This window comes from Megalops cyprinoides, chromosome 19 (assembly GCF_013368585.1).
Source record: "Megalops cyprinoides isolate fMegCyp1 chromosome 19, fMegCyp1.pri, whole genome shotgun sequence".
NCBI lineage: Eukaryota > Metazoa > Chordata > Actinopteri > Elopiformes > Megalopidae > Megalops > Megalops cyprinoides.
Genome location: NC_050601.1, coordinates 29,377,510 through 29,392,843, shown reverse-complemented (window position 1 = coordinate 29,392,843; position 15,334 = coordinate 29,377,510). Strand labels below are relative to the sequence as shown.

The 15,334-nt window shown below is 43.0% G+C and overlaps 1 protein-coding gene across 1 annotated transcript in view; it reads left to right on the top strand.

The window, feature by feature from the left end:
* Positions 1 to 242: 242 nt before the first annotated feature.
* Positions 243 to 15,334, top strand: part of engl (endoglin, like) — a 47,582-nt gene continuing 32,490 nt past the window's right edge. Inside the window, exons 1-8 of the mRNA XM_036552151.1 lie at positions 243 to 305; positions 886 to 1,063; positions 9,964 to 10,133; positions 10,322 to 10,459; positions 12,038 to 12,212; positions 13,821 to 13,989; positions 14,422 to 14,566; positions 14,721 to 14,913. Coding sequence (XP_036408044.1) covers positions 243 to 305; positions 886 to 1,063; positions 9,964 to 10,133; positions 10,322 to 10,459; positions 12,038 to 12,212; positions 13,821 to 13,989; positions 14,422 to 14,566; positions 14,721 to 14,913 — 1,231 coding nt within the window. The remainder of the gene's footprint in view (positions 306 to 885; positions 1,064 to 9,963; positions 10,134 to 10,321; positions 10,460 to 12,037; positions 12,213 to 13,820; positions 13,990 to 14,421; positions 14,567 to 14,720; positions 14,914 to 15,334) is intronic.

Here is a 15,334-nt window from a genome sequence, read left to right as displayed (position 1 = left end):
CCTCACTACAAATCCTTCTGTCTCCTTTTATTGCTCCCTGTACACTCTCACAGTCCCTCCTTCTCCTCATTCTCTCTATTCCTTTGCCCCCCCAGCTCCTTCTTGCATGTCCTCTCATCACACCTATATTTTGTCTCGCCTGTCCAATGCTCCTGTCTGTGGTATCCTGGTAAGATAGGGATTGTTATGTTATCCGCTGTTGCTAACATAACAGATGAGCACGCATAGCCAGAAAAGAAGCGATGCGCGCCCAGCTGGACCTCATCAGCTCCGCAGCTGCGGAGGAGCTGCTCACATCTAGCCATGTATCTCTTCCTCACACGCTTTATACAAGCGCTATTCTCAGTAGAATTCTTTTAATTTGAGCACTCCCTCATTTAAAAAATGTACTACATCTCTGTGCGGCTTCGAAGCATCCATCCATGCTGTAATTACTCAAAGATGAAAAGAACTACTTGACCCCTCAAAGACGCAGTCATGGTCCAGGCCCTGCGTGTGCGCATCTTAAATAATTTCGATTTACTTTTAAAAGTTTATTTGAATTCCAGTATAAATATTGTAGCAAATGTACTGAGTTGAGTTGCATTATATTGCAAGATTTGCTTCGTTTTTAAAGGTTCCTTCGTCTTGATTTTTTTTTCCAAACATGCTCACATATCCTTCACTTTTGGGTATATATTTTGTGTAAACTTGTGATTCAGGCTCTTGTGGTACGCTCAGCGACTGCTGAAAATAAACTTTATTTAACCGACTGAAAAAGCAACATGTGATAACTCGCACTCTAAAAGTTGTTAAAGAAGGGTTGTAAATGTGCTCTTTCTGGCATTTTTCCTAAAATCCACCGATTCTTCGTACTTCCCAGACCCACATGTCTTTGGCTCCTAGGTCCCCTCCTCTTCCCCCTCCGTGCGAGATCCGAGGTCTGCCGTCTACCTCTCCCCCGCTCCAGCTCTCCGGCGCTACGCCCCTTTCTTCGTTCCTCACCAGCCAACCGAGGAAGCGGAGACCCTGCCCTTGCCCCAGCATCTCAAAGTTTTGATAGCTGTGGCATTCTTCCTCAACCGTAGACGCAACTTGTGGCGCGTAGACCTGAGTTCCGCTCGGAGTTATAGTGTGTACCGCAGTAATCTGAGGCAGATGTGTATGTCGTTTGTTTCTTCATAGATAGGGCAGTTTTTGTTTAGCGCTGGTCCAGTTTGTGGGTGTGTGCTAAAGCTCAGGGGGCGGGGGTGTTCTTACGGTGAAAAATGGCAAGATCACCCTGTAGTTTCTATTGCTGATCAGCACCAAACACTCAGCGCTAGCACACGGATTGCTGACACTGGTAGGTTAAAGTGAGACTTACGGCTGTTTGTGTGCAGATTTCACATGTTAGTAAGAAAGAACCTTGATGGCTTTGATGTGTGCTATATTGTTGTACTGCATGTTAAACATGGATCCTACGTCAGTGACTAGTTTTACATACTGCGGAAAAGATAGCTTTATTCGACAATCGAGCGACATTTGGTTTTCTTAGGTAATCGGAAAACAAAACATTCAGTCATGCGCAAACTGCATTCTGATTTTTTGTCTTTTAGCAATTTTTTTGCGACAAAATATTTTAATGCTAATAGTTACATATTCACGAAACAACAAAATTCACATTTTGATGAGTATATATATACTGTTGCAGATATTAATTTTTAATTTGAATGGTCCTTTTTATTAGTATTTATATGTTAGCGATTATGATTATACGGGTCATTGCCGACATGACTTAATCTTCCCAAACCAACAGTCATGTTCTGCCATGTGTGGATACAATGTCAAGACGTTTCAGTGTGTTTTAAGCTGTTCAATTGAGATCTGGGAAATTATACCTTTTTGTATTTAACACATGAATACAGAAATTTCAACAGCTTCTAAATCAGTCCGTGCATTTCGATTTCTATTAAATTTACACGACAAATTTAAGAGAAAACAAAAGTTGTGATATTAGGCGAATTTTGGAATGAATATCTAAGTGGATTGAACTTTATGGGTCTCGCCTTTTAAAGCTATTAGTATTAATCAACTCAAAACACAAAATCAAATATCTAGTAAAATAAAGGAAATGACATTAAGAAAACAAGTGCGACCGTATGTCCATATGCCGTTGGTTATCTAGTAGTTTGGAGGTCCATGTGATATTTTTAAGGAGTCATTGAAATGAATCAAGAATAATATTGCACTTGTGCACTTGATCAAAAGAGCTGATTTGAAGAGTGCTCCTGAAATTCGAAACCTTTGGAAGAATCAGTGCTATACTTGTCAGATGGTCCCTTACTCCCAAACCAATGATGTGTGCAAATAATTCAACGTTTCTAGTAATTTCTACTGTGCTTATGCTAGTTTTGACAAAATAAGTTTGGACAGCAGGTGGAGAGACTTGTGGCTATTATACGGTGGGTTTGGAGTTTGTAAGTTTTGTCTTTAAAAAGCTTTTGAAAATTGACTTGTGTCACAAAGTCCTGAAGTACATATTTGTCACAAATCGATGAAAAATCCTTCAGACAAATTTATGTGAAAATCCTCCCATATCTAGGCCTATATACTATAGCATGCTAACTTACTGTATTATTCTGAGCAGAGATGTGTTACTCAGTTTATGTTGCTTACATTTTCTCTCATCTTATTAAAATTAGCTTGCCTAAAATTGAAGCCTAAATATAGAGGAGGTGGCTCTGACCCCAGTTGCTCCCCTACATCATTAGTGCAAATTCTATGAGGATTATTACAAAAAACAAGTCTAGACATGAATTGCCTCTAGTAGAAGTGATAATGTGTTGCATCACAACATATTGCCTTAAGTATTTACAACATCCAAAAAACCTTACTCAAATTGTCCGCATCTTGACATTCTCCCAATTTATACAGGGGGCATTAAAGTCACTCTTTACCAATGACTCTCATTCCTGACCAACTGTTTAGATATTGCTGTAGAGCGTAGTGTTATAATTGGGTCCCAGTGGCTGATATTCCAACATTTGCTCATTCTCTGATGTTGTACAGCACGAATCTGCATGATCTGGCAGTCATCACAATGTGGTCGGTAAATTTTAGCTGATCATCAATCACTACCCCCAGGTTCCTTGCAGACCTGGACAGAGTTAATGTCGTTGAGCCTAGCTGTACGGTGATGTCGTACTGAATCCCCGGGCTAGCTGGGATGATGAAGAGCTCTGTCTTAGATCCATTGAGTTGAAGATGGTGCTCCTTCATCCAGGCTGAGATGTCTGAGAGACAGGCAGAGATCCGTGCTGAGACTGTGAGGTCATCAGGATGTAATGAGAGGTAGAGCTGGGTGTCATTGGCGTAGCAGGGGTAGGAGAAGCCATGTGCCCGAATGTTTGGGCCCAGTGTGGTTGTGTATAGTGAGAGGGTTTTACATTTACATTTACATTTATTCATTTAGCAGATGCTTTTATCCAAAGCGACAGTTACAGTTCTTTACAATGTTATCCATTTATACAGCTGGATATTTACTGAGGAAATTGTGAGTTAAGTACCTTGCCCAAGGGTACAGCGGCAGTGTCCTGCTCCTTAACCACTATGCTACACTGCCGTGCCGTTTTAGATAGGAATGGGAGGAAAGAGATGGGTCTGTAGTTTTCTGTGTGGGAGTTGCTAAGCATAGGCTTTTTGAGTAGTGGGGTTACCCTAGCCTGCTTAAATGCGGAGGGGAAGGGTGCCAGTGGTGAGTGATGTGTTAATGATGTGCATGAGGCGGTGGAGAGCAGAGGAGAGTGGTAAACGCCATGAACAGTTTGCGGGTGTCTGAAGTGCTGTTGATCTTGTCATTTCAAACCCTCACACAAAAACCCTCCAGATGAAGCTGAGAGTTTCCCTCTTCCCCCTCTCTGTAGTATGCAGGTATCATACTGAGGCCACTTTGAGAGGTTAAGAGAATGTGGAGGCCATGGCTCACCCTCTTCTGGCTTCTTCTGTGGGGAACTGGAACTGCAGGTGAGAGGGCAAACAAATTGTTGTGGGGCCTGTAGCGGAGTAAGTATGTAGTGTGCAGTTGACATGCCTTGAAGAAGTACACTTGCTTTATTCCTCAAGGAAGATGGAAACAAATCATGTTTGAAGGCGTGTGGGTGCATAAGCTATATAAGTCACTTGGTTAAACAAGGTAGCTTTACATCATCAGACAAATCTGTGGTTTCCAAAACAGAACGTGAAAGCATTTGGAGGACTCCTCAGAAACTAAGTGCAGGGCACTCAGAAAGAAAAGGTAAAACAGGAAGGAGAAGATAAAAGAAAAGTAGCATGGAATCTCAGTTCACAGGTCCAACAGGAAGCACCATTCCACTGAGTACAGTTCACATCTAGTAGGAAGTATAGAACTGTAACTAGAAGTACTGCTCACCGATTAAACAGAAGCACAGCTCTAACAGGAAATAAGAGGTCAAACAGTAAGGACAGCTCATAGCACAAATGGAAAATGTACTTGGGAACACAAATGTTGCTAAAAGAATAAGACCTACACCCCTTTGTCTACATTCTCTCTCAGGTTAGTTAGCTTCAGTCTGACCCCTAGTGGCTTCACATTGCCTAACCCTCTGTCCTTCTGTGTGTGAAGAGTGTGCATCAGGCAAGTGGGTGAACTGCAGCAACTTCAGCAAACAGACACTGGTTTAAATTGGCGCGATGGAGACCTTCCCCAAGTACACAGTGTAAATAGCAAGGGTAATCCACTGATGGATTATACTAATTGAAACTGAGGGGGCAGTTTGACCCGTGAACTAGGTTCAAACTATGGTTGCTGTCGCAGTGGTGTGTCGGTCAGGACACAGGAGTCAGGTTTCGGGTTCAGAATTTTATTGAGGGATTTGCTTGGTGTGGAGCAGGGTTCCCAAACTTTTTCTTATAGGAGGGCCAGATCACTCTGCCTGGCTCTTTGGGAGGGCTGGAGTATGTCAGTAACAGTAAAAAGTACTGTGGACAACAGGTCTACCTTAGTTGAATATTAACCCATTACATCTGATGATATATTGCAATCTGTTTATTTACCATTGTTAGCAGGATTTATTTTACATTGCCATGGCACATTGTCAAAGTCGTATATAAAACATAATAGGGAGGTAACTAGAATCAAACTAATTCTTAAGCATTAAGAAGCATTCCATTATCATCATTTTATTCAAGCATTTTAGTGCAAGTAGTGTAATACATAAGGTCTGATAGAGTGAGGAACATTCTGAAAAAGTAGGGAAAAGCCAAATATGCATATTGAACAGTACATACTTTCCATTTAAATTAGGAAAAGAGTTGCAAATCTGCAAAACTGGAAAATCTGGCATGCATGTATACATATATCCTGTAGGAATACAACATTTTAACAACAACAATATAAAAAAATTCTGTTTAAGAAGCCCTCGTAATCATTAATTATTGTTATTAGTAATAACAATAATAATAATAATAATTCTTAAGCAATCCAACCATTGTAATCATTTTATTCAAACATTTTAGTGCAAGCAGTGTAATACTTAAGGTTTGATAGAGTGTGGAACATTCTGAAAATTCTGACAGAACCACTCAGTCTAACTGAGTCTTTCTTCTCACCTGCTCTGATGAGAACTCTGCAGTGTGCATTCTGCAGGCTTTGCATGAACAATTCAACAAGTGAACAACATCAAACAAGTGAAGGAAAAGAAGTCCCAAAATATGAGTCCTTTAGAAATCTTATTAATTAATAAGTGACTAATTAGCGATTTGGGGGAAAAGCTTCACCTTCCTTCCCTTCTCTGACTGTGACTGACACAACATCAGCACACATAAAGTCCTAAAGTCTGCCGACACCATATATCTGCCCAGTCGTCCCAGCTCCTTTCCCGTTTTCGGTTTTCTAATTCCATTAAAAGTGAGGGGGACAAAAATGCTATTTTAAAAAGTGGATGCATGTCCCAACTATAATGGGTGCTACGCCCATGAGAGGAAAAGAATAAAAAATGAGGTCTGAAAATGAAATAATAATTACTGCCTACTATAATTAGGTTCAACCTTTATAACTAGGCCTAGACAAGGTATTTCTCAGACCATTATCACTGAAATAGGTGACATTTTTCAATTTGACAATTGAAAAAACAAAGAGCTTACCTCTCCATGTTTCGTAATGTGAACTGTGGGTTTGCATTTTTCTGACGAGTAGGTTGATGTCAGGCTCCATTCTGGTCACACCCAATCTCAGTGAGTCTTGATCTTGTCAGACTTTTCAGAAGCTTCATCCTTGAGAATGTTTGCTCGCATATATAATATATAAGTGCTGCCGTGCACATTTTGATACCGTGCATTTTAATGTTCGGATAAGTGTCGTTGGATAGGGCAGCATAAAAGTCAATCAAACTGCCTGACTCGAATGCATCTCTTAGTGCATCACAATTTTGTAAGTTGGCCAACTCCAGCTGAAGAGATGGCAGGGCCTTCTGGGTTCTGAAATAGATGAATGTCTTTCCTGTTGAGATGTAGCTCATGGAATATCACCTCAAGCTCTGTCTTCAACATTTCCAGTGCCTCCACTCTCTTTGTGACAGGGAACGGTACCTGTGGGTCCTCAGTGGCTACATTTTGCGTTATGAATAAAGTTGATGAGTAAAGTTTCCCTCACTCACATGCCGCAAAAGTAGCTGTAGTGCCTGGAATGCCTTAATATGGGAGTACATGTCACAGATTAATTTCCCCTTGCCTTGTAGCTGCAGGTTGAGACAATTGAGACATTCTGTCATGTCAGTTAGAAAGGCAAGATGCCATTTCCACTCTGGCTCTGTCAGCTCCATGACGGTTCTTCCTTTTCACTGAAGAAATGCGTTGACTTCGGGAAGCAGCTGATAGAAGCGCTTCAAAATTCTGCCATGACTTAGCCCTTGGATTTCCGTGTGGTACAGTACATCTCCGTAATCGCATTCTAGCTCCGAGAGAAATTCTTGGAACTGCCAACGGTTGAGTCCGTTCGCCCGGATGAAGTTCACACATGACACCACAACTTTCATAACCACTTTGCAGCACAGCACTTGCTGGTGGATAAGTCAAAGAATTTGCAATGGCCGTGCATGTCCTCGCTCATCCATCTCCCTGTGAATGTAGCTGATTAGTACCCTTGTAGAGCCAACCATGCTCGGTGCTCCGTCCACTGTTATGCTCGATACCTTTGCCCAGTCAAGTCCCAAGTCTCCAATGGTTTGACGAACCTTGTCAAAAACGTCTCTGCCAGTCGTTGTGCCTTTGAGGGTTTGTAGTGCTGCAAGCTCCTTGGATACCTTGAAATTGGTCCCATCTACTCCACGAATAAAAATTAACAGCTGTGCGGTGTCCTTAATATCGTTGTTTCATGGTTTTTAGATTTCTCTTTTAACTGATTGTGCATGTTGGCTCCCATCTCTTCAATTCTCTGTGTAATTGTACCTGCTGATAAACTCACAGAACACAGGGCATCTTTTTATCGGGACATACCTCCTCTGTGATTGCTGTTAAACGCAGTTTTACAAACCCCCCTTCAGTGAAGGCCTTTCCTTTCTTAACTATCAGTCTCGCCACATGAAAGCTAGCCCTTAGGCATGACTGCTTCTGCTGAGCTTGCCTTAAAAATGTATTCTGCTGTGTAGCTAGCACACTCCTTAGTTTTCTTATCTTGTCTGTCTGCACTTGTCCTTGCAGATTGCCATATTTATCTTTGTGTTTTGTCTCAAAATGTCTGCGCAAGTTGTAATCCTTGAAAACCACCGATTCCTTGCATATCAGACAAATTGCCAGACAAATTATCAGTCTGTTGTTCGTTGAACACCCAACACTCATGATCAATATTTCATTTATGATTCATCTTTGACATTTCCTCTGAAAATAACTGAAAATTAGCGAGCTAGGCTAAAAAAAACTACCCGTGACAATATTCTTGAGGTGCAAGACTGCGGCGGGAGCCTGTGCGGCCCGAATGGTTGCTATGGTGACTAAATGGCCTAAATACAGTAGCCAGCAGAGGAAAAAATGTGGATGTATGTGGATTTCAAGCGAAATGCACCTTAGGGCGGAATGTCAAACTAAATAAACCAGAGGGCCAGATACAATATATCACATACATTACTTCAGGGGCCACCAAGAATGTGGGGGCAGGCCATATCTGGCCCGCGGGCCGTAGTTTGGGGATCACTGGTGTGGTGTATGTGTGGTATGTGGTTTCCTGGAAAGATTCAGGAAGAACAATAAATTAGAACTGATGGATCATGTAGTGAATGTGCAATATACAATGCCACATGATAATGCAGTATTATAGCATTCATAAAATATACATTTATTATCTATACACAATACACACAAGCAAGCATTCAGGTGAAATTGCAAAGTACATTACACTGGAATATCTATACGTTGAATCCGATTACCGACGTATGGACTGTAACTGAGTTAATGATTATGGCAAACACATATACATAAAGGACAAACAGAACTTAATGAAAACAACAGCCTGTATGCTGCTATGCGTTCACTCATTCCCCTGCATGCAGTTGGTATGCTACTCTCAGCGCAGCGCTTCTCTCACAGCCGCAGTACACGCAGTCCGGCTGTGAGCAGGTAGCGGCTAGGTTGCTAACACTTAGTAGCACCTTATGCTATTGCACATGCGCGAGAGGGCTAACAATAGGATGCGGTTCTGTTTATGACCGCAGGAGGTCCTAAGTGTGTAGCACTCTCAGTATATTGCACCCTGTGCACACAGAGGAATTGCTGACACTAGCTAGCTGGACTGACGGTAGCATAATAGTTTTGTCTGCTATTTGCTCTGCAACAGTGTAGAAACTGTAAAAACAATTTGTAATGCTAATGTGTTGTCTTACGCAAACACTTCCTTTCAGTACAATTTTCAGACGAACACGATCATAACCACATGCCCACACAATTTACATTGAATAACAATGCACATTGCCACTCTCTTTCTCTAAATACAGCTGTAATGCACCCAGTTGAAGGCATTGTACTTACATTGGCACAGATGCACACAACACAATACTCTGTCCCCAAGGGTTTGGTCTCCCCAGTTTTTCACCCCACAGGTATTGGTGCAGTACTGAGGTGGGGGAGGTCATGACTGCTTTTATATTGTCCCAGATCCTTGGTCCTGTTGGGGTTCTTATTGGTGGCCGAAGGATAAGGACAGGTCAGAGGGCAAATGGTGACCTGGGGGCTGTCCTTGGGAGTGTGCCTGTTCCTAGGGTTACCTGCGGAGGTCCTGCTGATATGGGGAACAGCAGGACTGGTTTGGGAAGGTTTCAACTGAGTTGTAAAAAAGTGTCTGTGAGAGGTGGGGGTGGTGTGCACAAACAAAGACAAAGACATGTGGCACTTTTCTACACTAATATTGGACAGTGTCGGTGTTTAGTCAGCCAGTATTTGTGATCTTCAGCAGTGTGCCTCCCTATGTTAGCCATAGCTGGACTCTGGGAGATGGGATAGTTATGAGAGAGGGCAGGACTATCTATGCTCAGAATGTTACATACCTCTTATAAGAACTACTGCTGATAAAAAAAAAAAAAAAAACACTGGGACAGAGTCATTCACGTGCAAACTGTGTTTGAATATTCAGAAGAGTTAAGTATTCTCCTAATATGAATCATTTTGGGCTCACTCACTTGTACTAAAATAGTTGAGTTTGAATTTAATATTCAACAGCACTCAAGTATACAAATGCTCTTTAGGATTTGAGCACATCAGTGTTTAGAATTTGTATCTTGGGCAATTTCTGAAGCATATAGTACATAAAATATTGCGTTCAAAAGTTGTGCTGCTAAGTGCTTCTGATGTACTCAGCAAAGCTAAATGCTAGGTGGCTGGATCTGTTCAGCTAACGTAAGTACCTGAACAACAGGTGATATGGCAAGAAAAAGAAGCTTCTTTCTAGAGATCTGCACCGTTAAAGCCTTTAACTCATACCACCCGTCTCTTTTTAAGAGTGCCATGTGGAGGTGCAATGCCAAGTGTGTCCAGCAGGAACGCTGCACCCTGTGCAAGGGTTCCTAGAGAGCTTTGCAGCAGGGCCTGGCTGTGCAGCCAGGGAAAGGGGAGACACAGAAACGCATGTTATCTCTGTGGGGAGAGCCAGTCCTGGCTCACAAAAGCAGGTATATTCTTATTCAGGTATATATATAAATGTACACACATACATGCACATACAGTTCACAGTCTTAATACACACACATACACACATACTCTTCTTAAACACTTTCTTATAAGTAGATGAACAACTGTTGCTTTCCCTGCACCCACAGTTCATTAGTACCTCCACTCTGAGCCCCTCCTCTCTCTGCAGGTGAAGGTGCTCCTACGGCCTCTATCCTACTCTCAGCCACCCACTCGCTCTCTCACCCTGGTGCTCAGCTCACAGCGTCCAATCCACTGGACCCTGGAGGGCGAGAGGCTTCCACCTAGGCTCTCTGTACGAGTGGAGGTGGGATCATCTCTCTCTCTCTCACTCTCCATTTCTCCCTCTCTCTATCCTTCTCTTTGATTTTTTTTACTCATTTCATGGCATCTCTCATGGCATTTTTTTCCATGTTGTGAGGAGTTGCAGCTGTAATTCAGGATTGTATAGAGCAGGGGGAGCACAGCCTTTCCTGTTTAGGAAGTCACATTTCTCTATGGCCAGGCTGTGCTCACTGAGTCTGTACTTTGTCAAGATTCTTCTTGGTCAGTCACCACGGTCAGGTAGGTTGCCATTGTGTACGGTCTTTTCAGGGCCAGACAGCATTGCATTCTTCTTTGGGCTTGCATCTGTAATTGTTATTATTAATGATCATTATAAAGTGACAAAGTTGAAAACGTATATTTTAACTGTTTTCTTATGTACAGTACCTTCAAAAGTATTCAGCCCCCAATACTGTTTTCACAATTTATTGTCTCAGATTCCAAATTTAAAATGTACTAAAATAAGATTTTTTTTCCAGCTGGTTTACACAGTATTGTACACCATAATAAATCAGAAGAAACATCCAAAAACTTTCAAAAATTTAGAAAAACACCCTTCATAGTTATAGGGCTAACCTTGCTCAGGTGCAAGATATGTTCTTATAAACTGATACAATTTGTTGATGGTTTCCACCTGTGTAGGAAATTGGTGGATCACCTGTTTTGAGCATAACTACCTTTCCTCTCTATAAGGTCAAACAGTATGGTTGGGTTTTCAGTTGAACAAACCAAAATGAAGAGAAAAGTTTCAAAACACATGAGGGATATACAGTAGCTGTGGAGAAGCAAAAATCTGGGGAAGGATACAGGAACATTTCAAAGGCACTGAACATACATCAGAGTTAAGTGCAGTCCATCATACAGAAGTGGAAGAAATATAGAACTACAGTCACACTGCCTAGGGCAGGCCCCCAAAACGTAGTCGCTGAACAAGAATGGCACTTGTCAGAGAGCCTACTGTGATGCCAACTGTCACTCTAACCCAGCTACAGAAGTCAGTGGCTCCAAATGAAAATGATGTCCTTGATGAAGAAGCCCTTGCTGGAAAAAAAGCACATGCTGGCCTGTAAAGGCTTTGCAAAACGTCACTTGGCATGAAGCTAACACTGCACATCAGCCAGGAAACACCATCCCGACAGTGAAATACGCTGGTGGCATCATGATATGGGGGTGCTTTTCAGCAGCATGGACTGACAATCTGGTCAAGACTATGAATGCTGCACAATACTGGAGATTCTAAATAAAAACTTACTCCCCTCTGCCAGAAAGTGTAAACTAGGGGGGGAGTTTGAGTTTCAACAGGACAACAACCCAAAGCACACTACCAGAGCAACACTGGATTGGCTTAAAATGAAGAAAATTGAAGTCCTTGAGTGGCCCAGTCAGAGTCCTGACCTTAACACCATCTGTGGTCAATCAATTGCTGTCGGTGAGGCCTAGTCTCAGTACAGTTTCAGTGTGATGTCAATGTGTAGCGGGCAGCCTTCAGCAGGGTCACTGAGGCCTGGTAGGAAGGTGGATGTTGGTATTACAGTGCTGCAGCTTCTGTTTCCTCTTGCAGATGGCGCCAGCCTCCACCATGCAGGCACGCGGCGTGGCGCTGCAAGTGATGCAGGTGCCTGGGCTGCCCCGGCGCCCAAGAGCACTGCTGCACTGGAGTCTTGAGCGGCACTCTTCCATCTCCTCCCTCACACACACCACCCTCGCCAACCGTGTCTACATCCGCCTGGGAGAGGGTGAGCCTATGGGAGGGGGGCAGGTTTAGGAGAGGGTGACCCTAAGGGAGAGGGGCAGGGTTAGGAGAGGGTGATATTAAGGGAGAGGGGTGTGGTTTGGAGAGGGTGACCCTATGGGACAGGGCAGGGGAAGGGTTAGGAGATGGGCTGGGGTTAGGAAAAGGGCATGATTAGGAGAGGGGGAGCCTGTGGCAGAGGGGGTGGGGTTAGGGTAGGGGTGGGATTAGGAGAGGGTTAGCTTTTGGGAGATAAGCGGGGTTAGAAGAGGGTGAGCTTGTGGGAGAGGGGAGGAGGTTATGAGAGGGATATGGTTAGGGAAAGGGCAGGGTTAGGGGAGGGTGATCCAGTTGAAGATTGGGAGAGAGGGAGAGGTTAGCAGAGGAATGAGGTTATGGAAGGGGCAGGGTTAGGAGAGAGTGATCCTGTGGAGATGTGAGGAGAGAGCCAGGGTTATGAGAGGGGGTGGAGTTCAGAGAAGGTGTGGGGAAGGTGTGAGGGAGAAGGAACAGCACATTCTGACCATACCTTTTGTGTTTTTTAGATTGGAGTCTGTGGAGCGTGAATGAAGGGCCTTGCTCTTTAGTGTCCTTACCTTGTTTCTACCAGAACCTGTTGGGTGTTGCGGTTCACTAGCAACAAGAGCATAGTTGTAATTGTAACATTGTAATTTGTAACATTCACAGTGTACTGATTTATTTTCTTTCTCTCAACATCCATCCCCCCAATCCTGCACCCATGACAAGCAGTAAGGGGATTCAAAAAGCCAATGAAAACTCAGCATTCAATAACACAATGTGCCAACTCCCAACAGCTGCTTTAATTATCTCTTTAAGCTGTTGATAAAATGCAAGAGGAATGGAAGATGGAATTTACAAAACTGTGGCAAGAACAGTCTGCCTGGAAATAGCTTTACATTACTACCACTATTTCTGTTACTATTATTATAACACTGGAAACATGGTGAGTAGAACAGTGTGTTATGGTAAGGCCTGTGTAACCTCACAGGGCAGCATTAATGTGTGTGTGTGTGTGTGTGTGTGTGTGTATACCTGTACTGATACATACACATGGGTGGCAGTGCAGCATAGTGGTAAAGAGCAGCGATTGTCACTGAAAAGTTGCTGGTTCGATTTCCTGCAGGGACGCTACTACTGGGCAAGGTACCCTTGGGCAAGGTATTTAACCCAGAATTGCCTCAGTAAATATCCAGCTATGTAAATGGATAACATGTAAAAATTGTATCCTAAATGACAATAATGTAATGTAATGTATATAATATGAAAAATATACAGAAATACATACCAAAAGATTTAAATTGATAAGCAACAATCAAGAATTAACAAATGATTATGTGTAACACTACATGTAATTAAACCTTTAAAAATAAGTATTTAGTATAATATTTTTCTCTCTGGTAGATTTTATTTTATTTGTATATTTGTTTTTGGAATATGGAATGGCTTTGGGTTGGCTACAGTTTGCAAAAACATCTGTCTGGTGTTTTTGTTTTGAGAGGACATAGGATATCAAAGTTTTTTGTTTTTGTTTACAGAATGTATAATATTTCTACCCCACCCTGCACCCTCCCACCCCTACCCTCATCCTTAGATCCCACAATGCCCAACGTGTGCCGGTTGCAGTCCCTCTTCCTATCCCACAACTACCTGATCACTCACCTGCAACCACAGGAAGTGCGTGGATGTGTCCCCTGGGGTCATGGCAGTGACCTGGAAGTGCACGTGATCAAGCTTCAGTCTGCAGGATCGGGGATCTGTGGGTGAGGCGCTGCATTCTTCCACCGCAGGTCCAGCTTTTTTGGCACACAACTTCACACCCATTTATGGCACTGTTCACAACCTTTTCATAGTGGTTTATCATTCTCTTTATGACTTTTTTCCGTTCATTCTCTGTCCCATATCTCTCTGTCTGTGCCTCTTTATCATTGTTCTCTGTGGGAGGAGAAGTGATTCACTTTTTTTCAGGAAAAAGGAGAAATTAAAAACCAGAAAAGCTCTTCTGTATTTCCCATTGAACTACAGTATGGGGCTGTATGATTCCCGATGTAGGTAGTGCAGTTGAACTTAAAACAAAGTACTCAATCTGGCCTCCCTCACCAAAATATCCATCTTTATATGTGGTTAGCATATATGTAACTCTGGGTATGAACGTCTTTAAAGCAAATGTAATGAACTGCAATTTACTGTATCAGCTCTCTTCAGGTGGAGGTACCTGTCTCTGTGCTGCCCCCAGTGGCTCATGCTGGATGGTACAAGCTGGTGTTGATCCTTTCCAGTGCAGTTCCGGTCAATTGGGCTGTCACAGCTGAAGGTCTTCAGGGACAGATATCCATCTATGTGAGTATCTCTCTGCTCACACATACTGTATTCTATGAAAGCCCTGAAGGGCACCTAAGTAGGTTGTGCTAAAAGGCAGCATACATCTTTCCTGATTGCGGAAGTCATGTGATGATGTGTCATGTCCCATTTCCTCAATTTCTCTCTCTTGCAGTCATCCAATACCGTGTCCCCCCTCTATCCTCCTGAACCTGATCTGTCTCTGACCAGCATGCTCACCCCTGACCTCCTCACAACCCATGACCTCGTGGGCTGGGCCAATCGGAGTGGCTTTCCAAAGGTTACCTCATACACAGAGGCAGACCTAGCCAATCGCTTTGTGATCAGGCTGGCTGGGGGAGGGACAGGTCAGGACTGCTTGTGCGCCTATTTTTGTGTGTCTGTGTATCTTTGTCCCATTTCTCCAAATGTGTTTCCTCTGTACTGGTTCTGTCTGTTCCCCCCTGCTACCAGCTTCGTAATCATCCTCCTCTCTGGCTGCATATCTCTGAGGTGTTCAAGTACTTTTGGAGGGTGTTTGTGAGCTATTCAGATGTATAGTAGTGTGTGCACATGTGTTTGCGTGCGTGAGTGTGTGTGAGTGTGGTGTATGATGCAATTCATAACTGAAAATATTGTCAGTTTGATATACTCATAGCATGTGGCTTACTACTGCCTGCTCCCATGCCAGGCTATGACCCACACTACTAACATGCCAACACTCTCCATAAATCTAGACTATATCCCACGCCAAGACCAATACATTCTCCTTAAATCTAGAGTATGTCC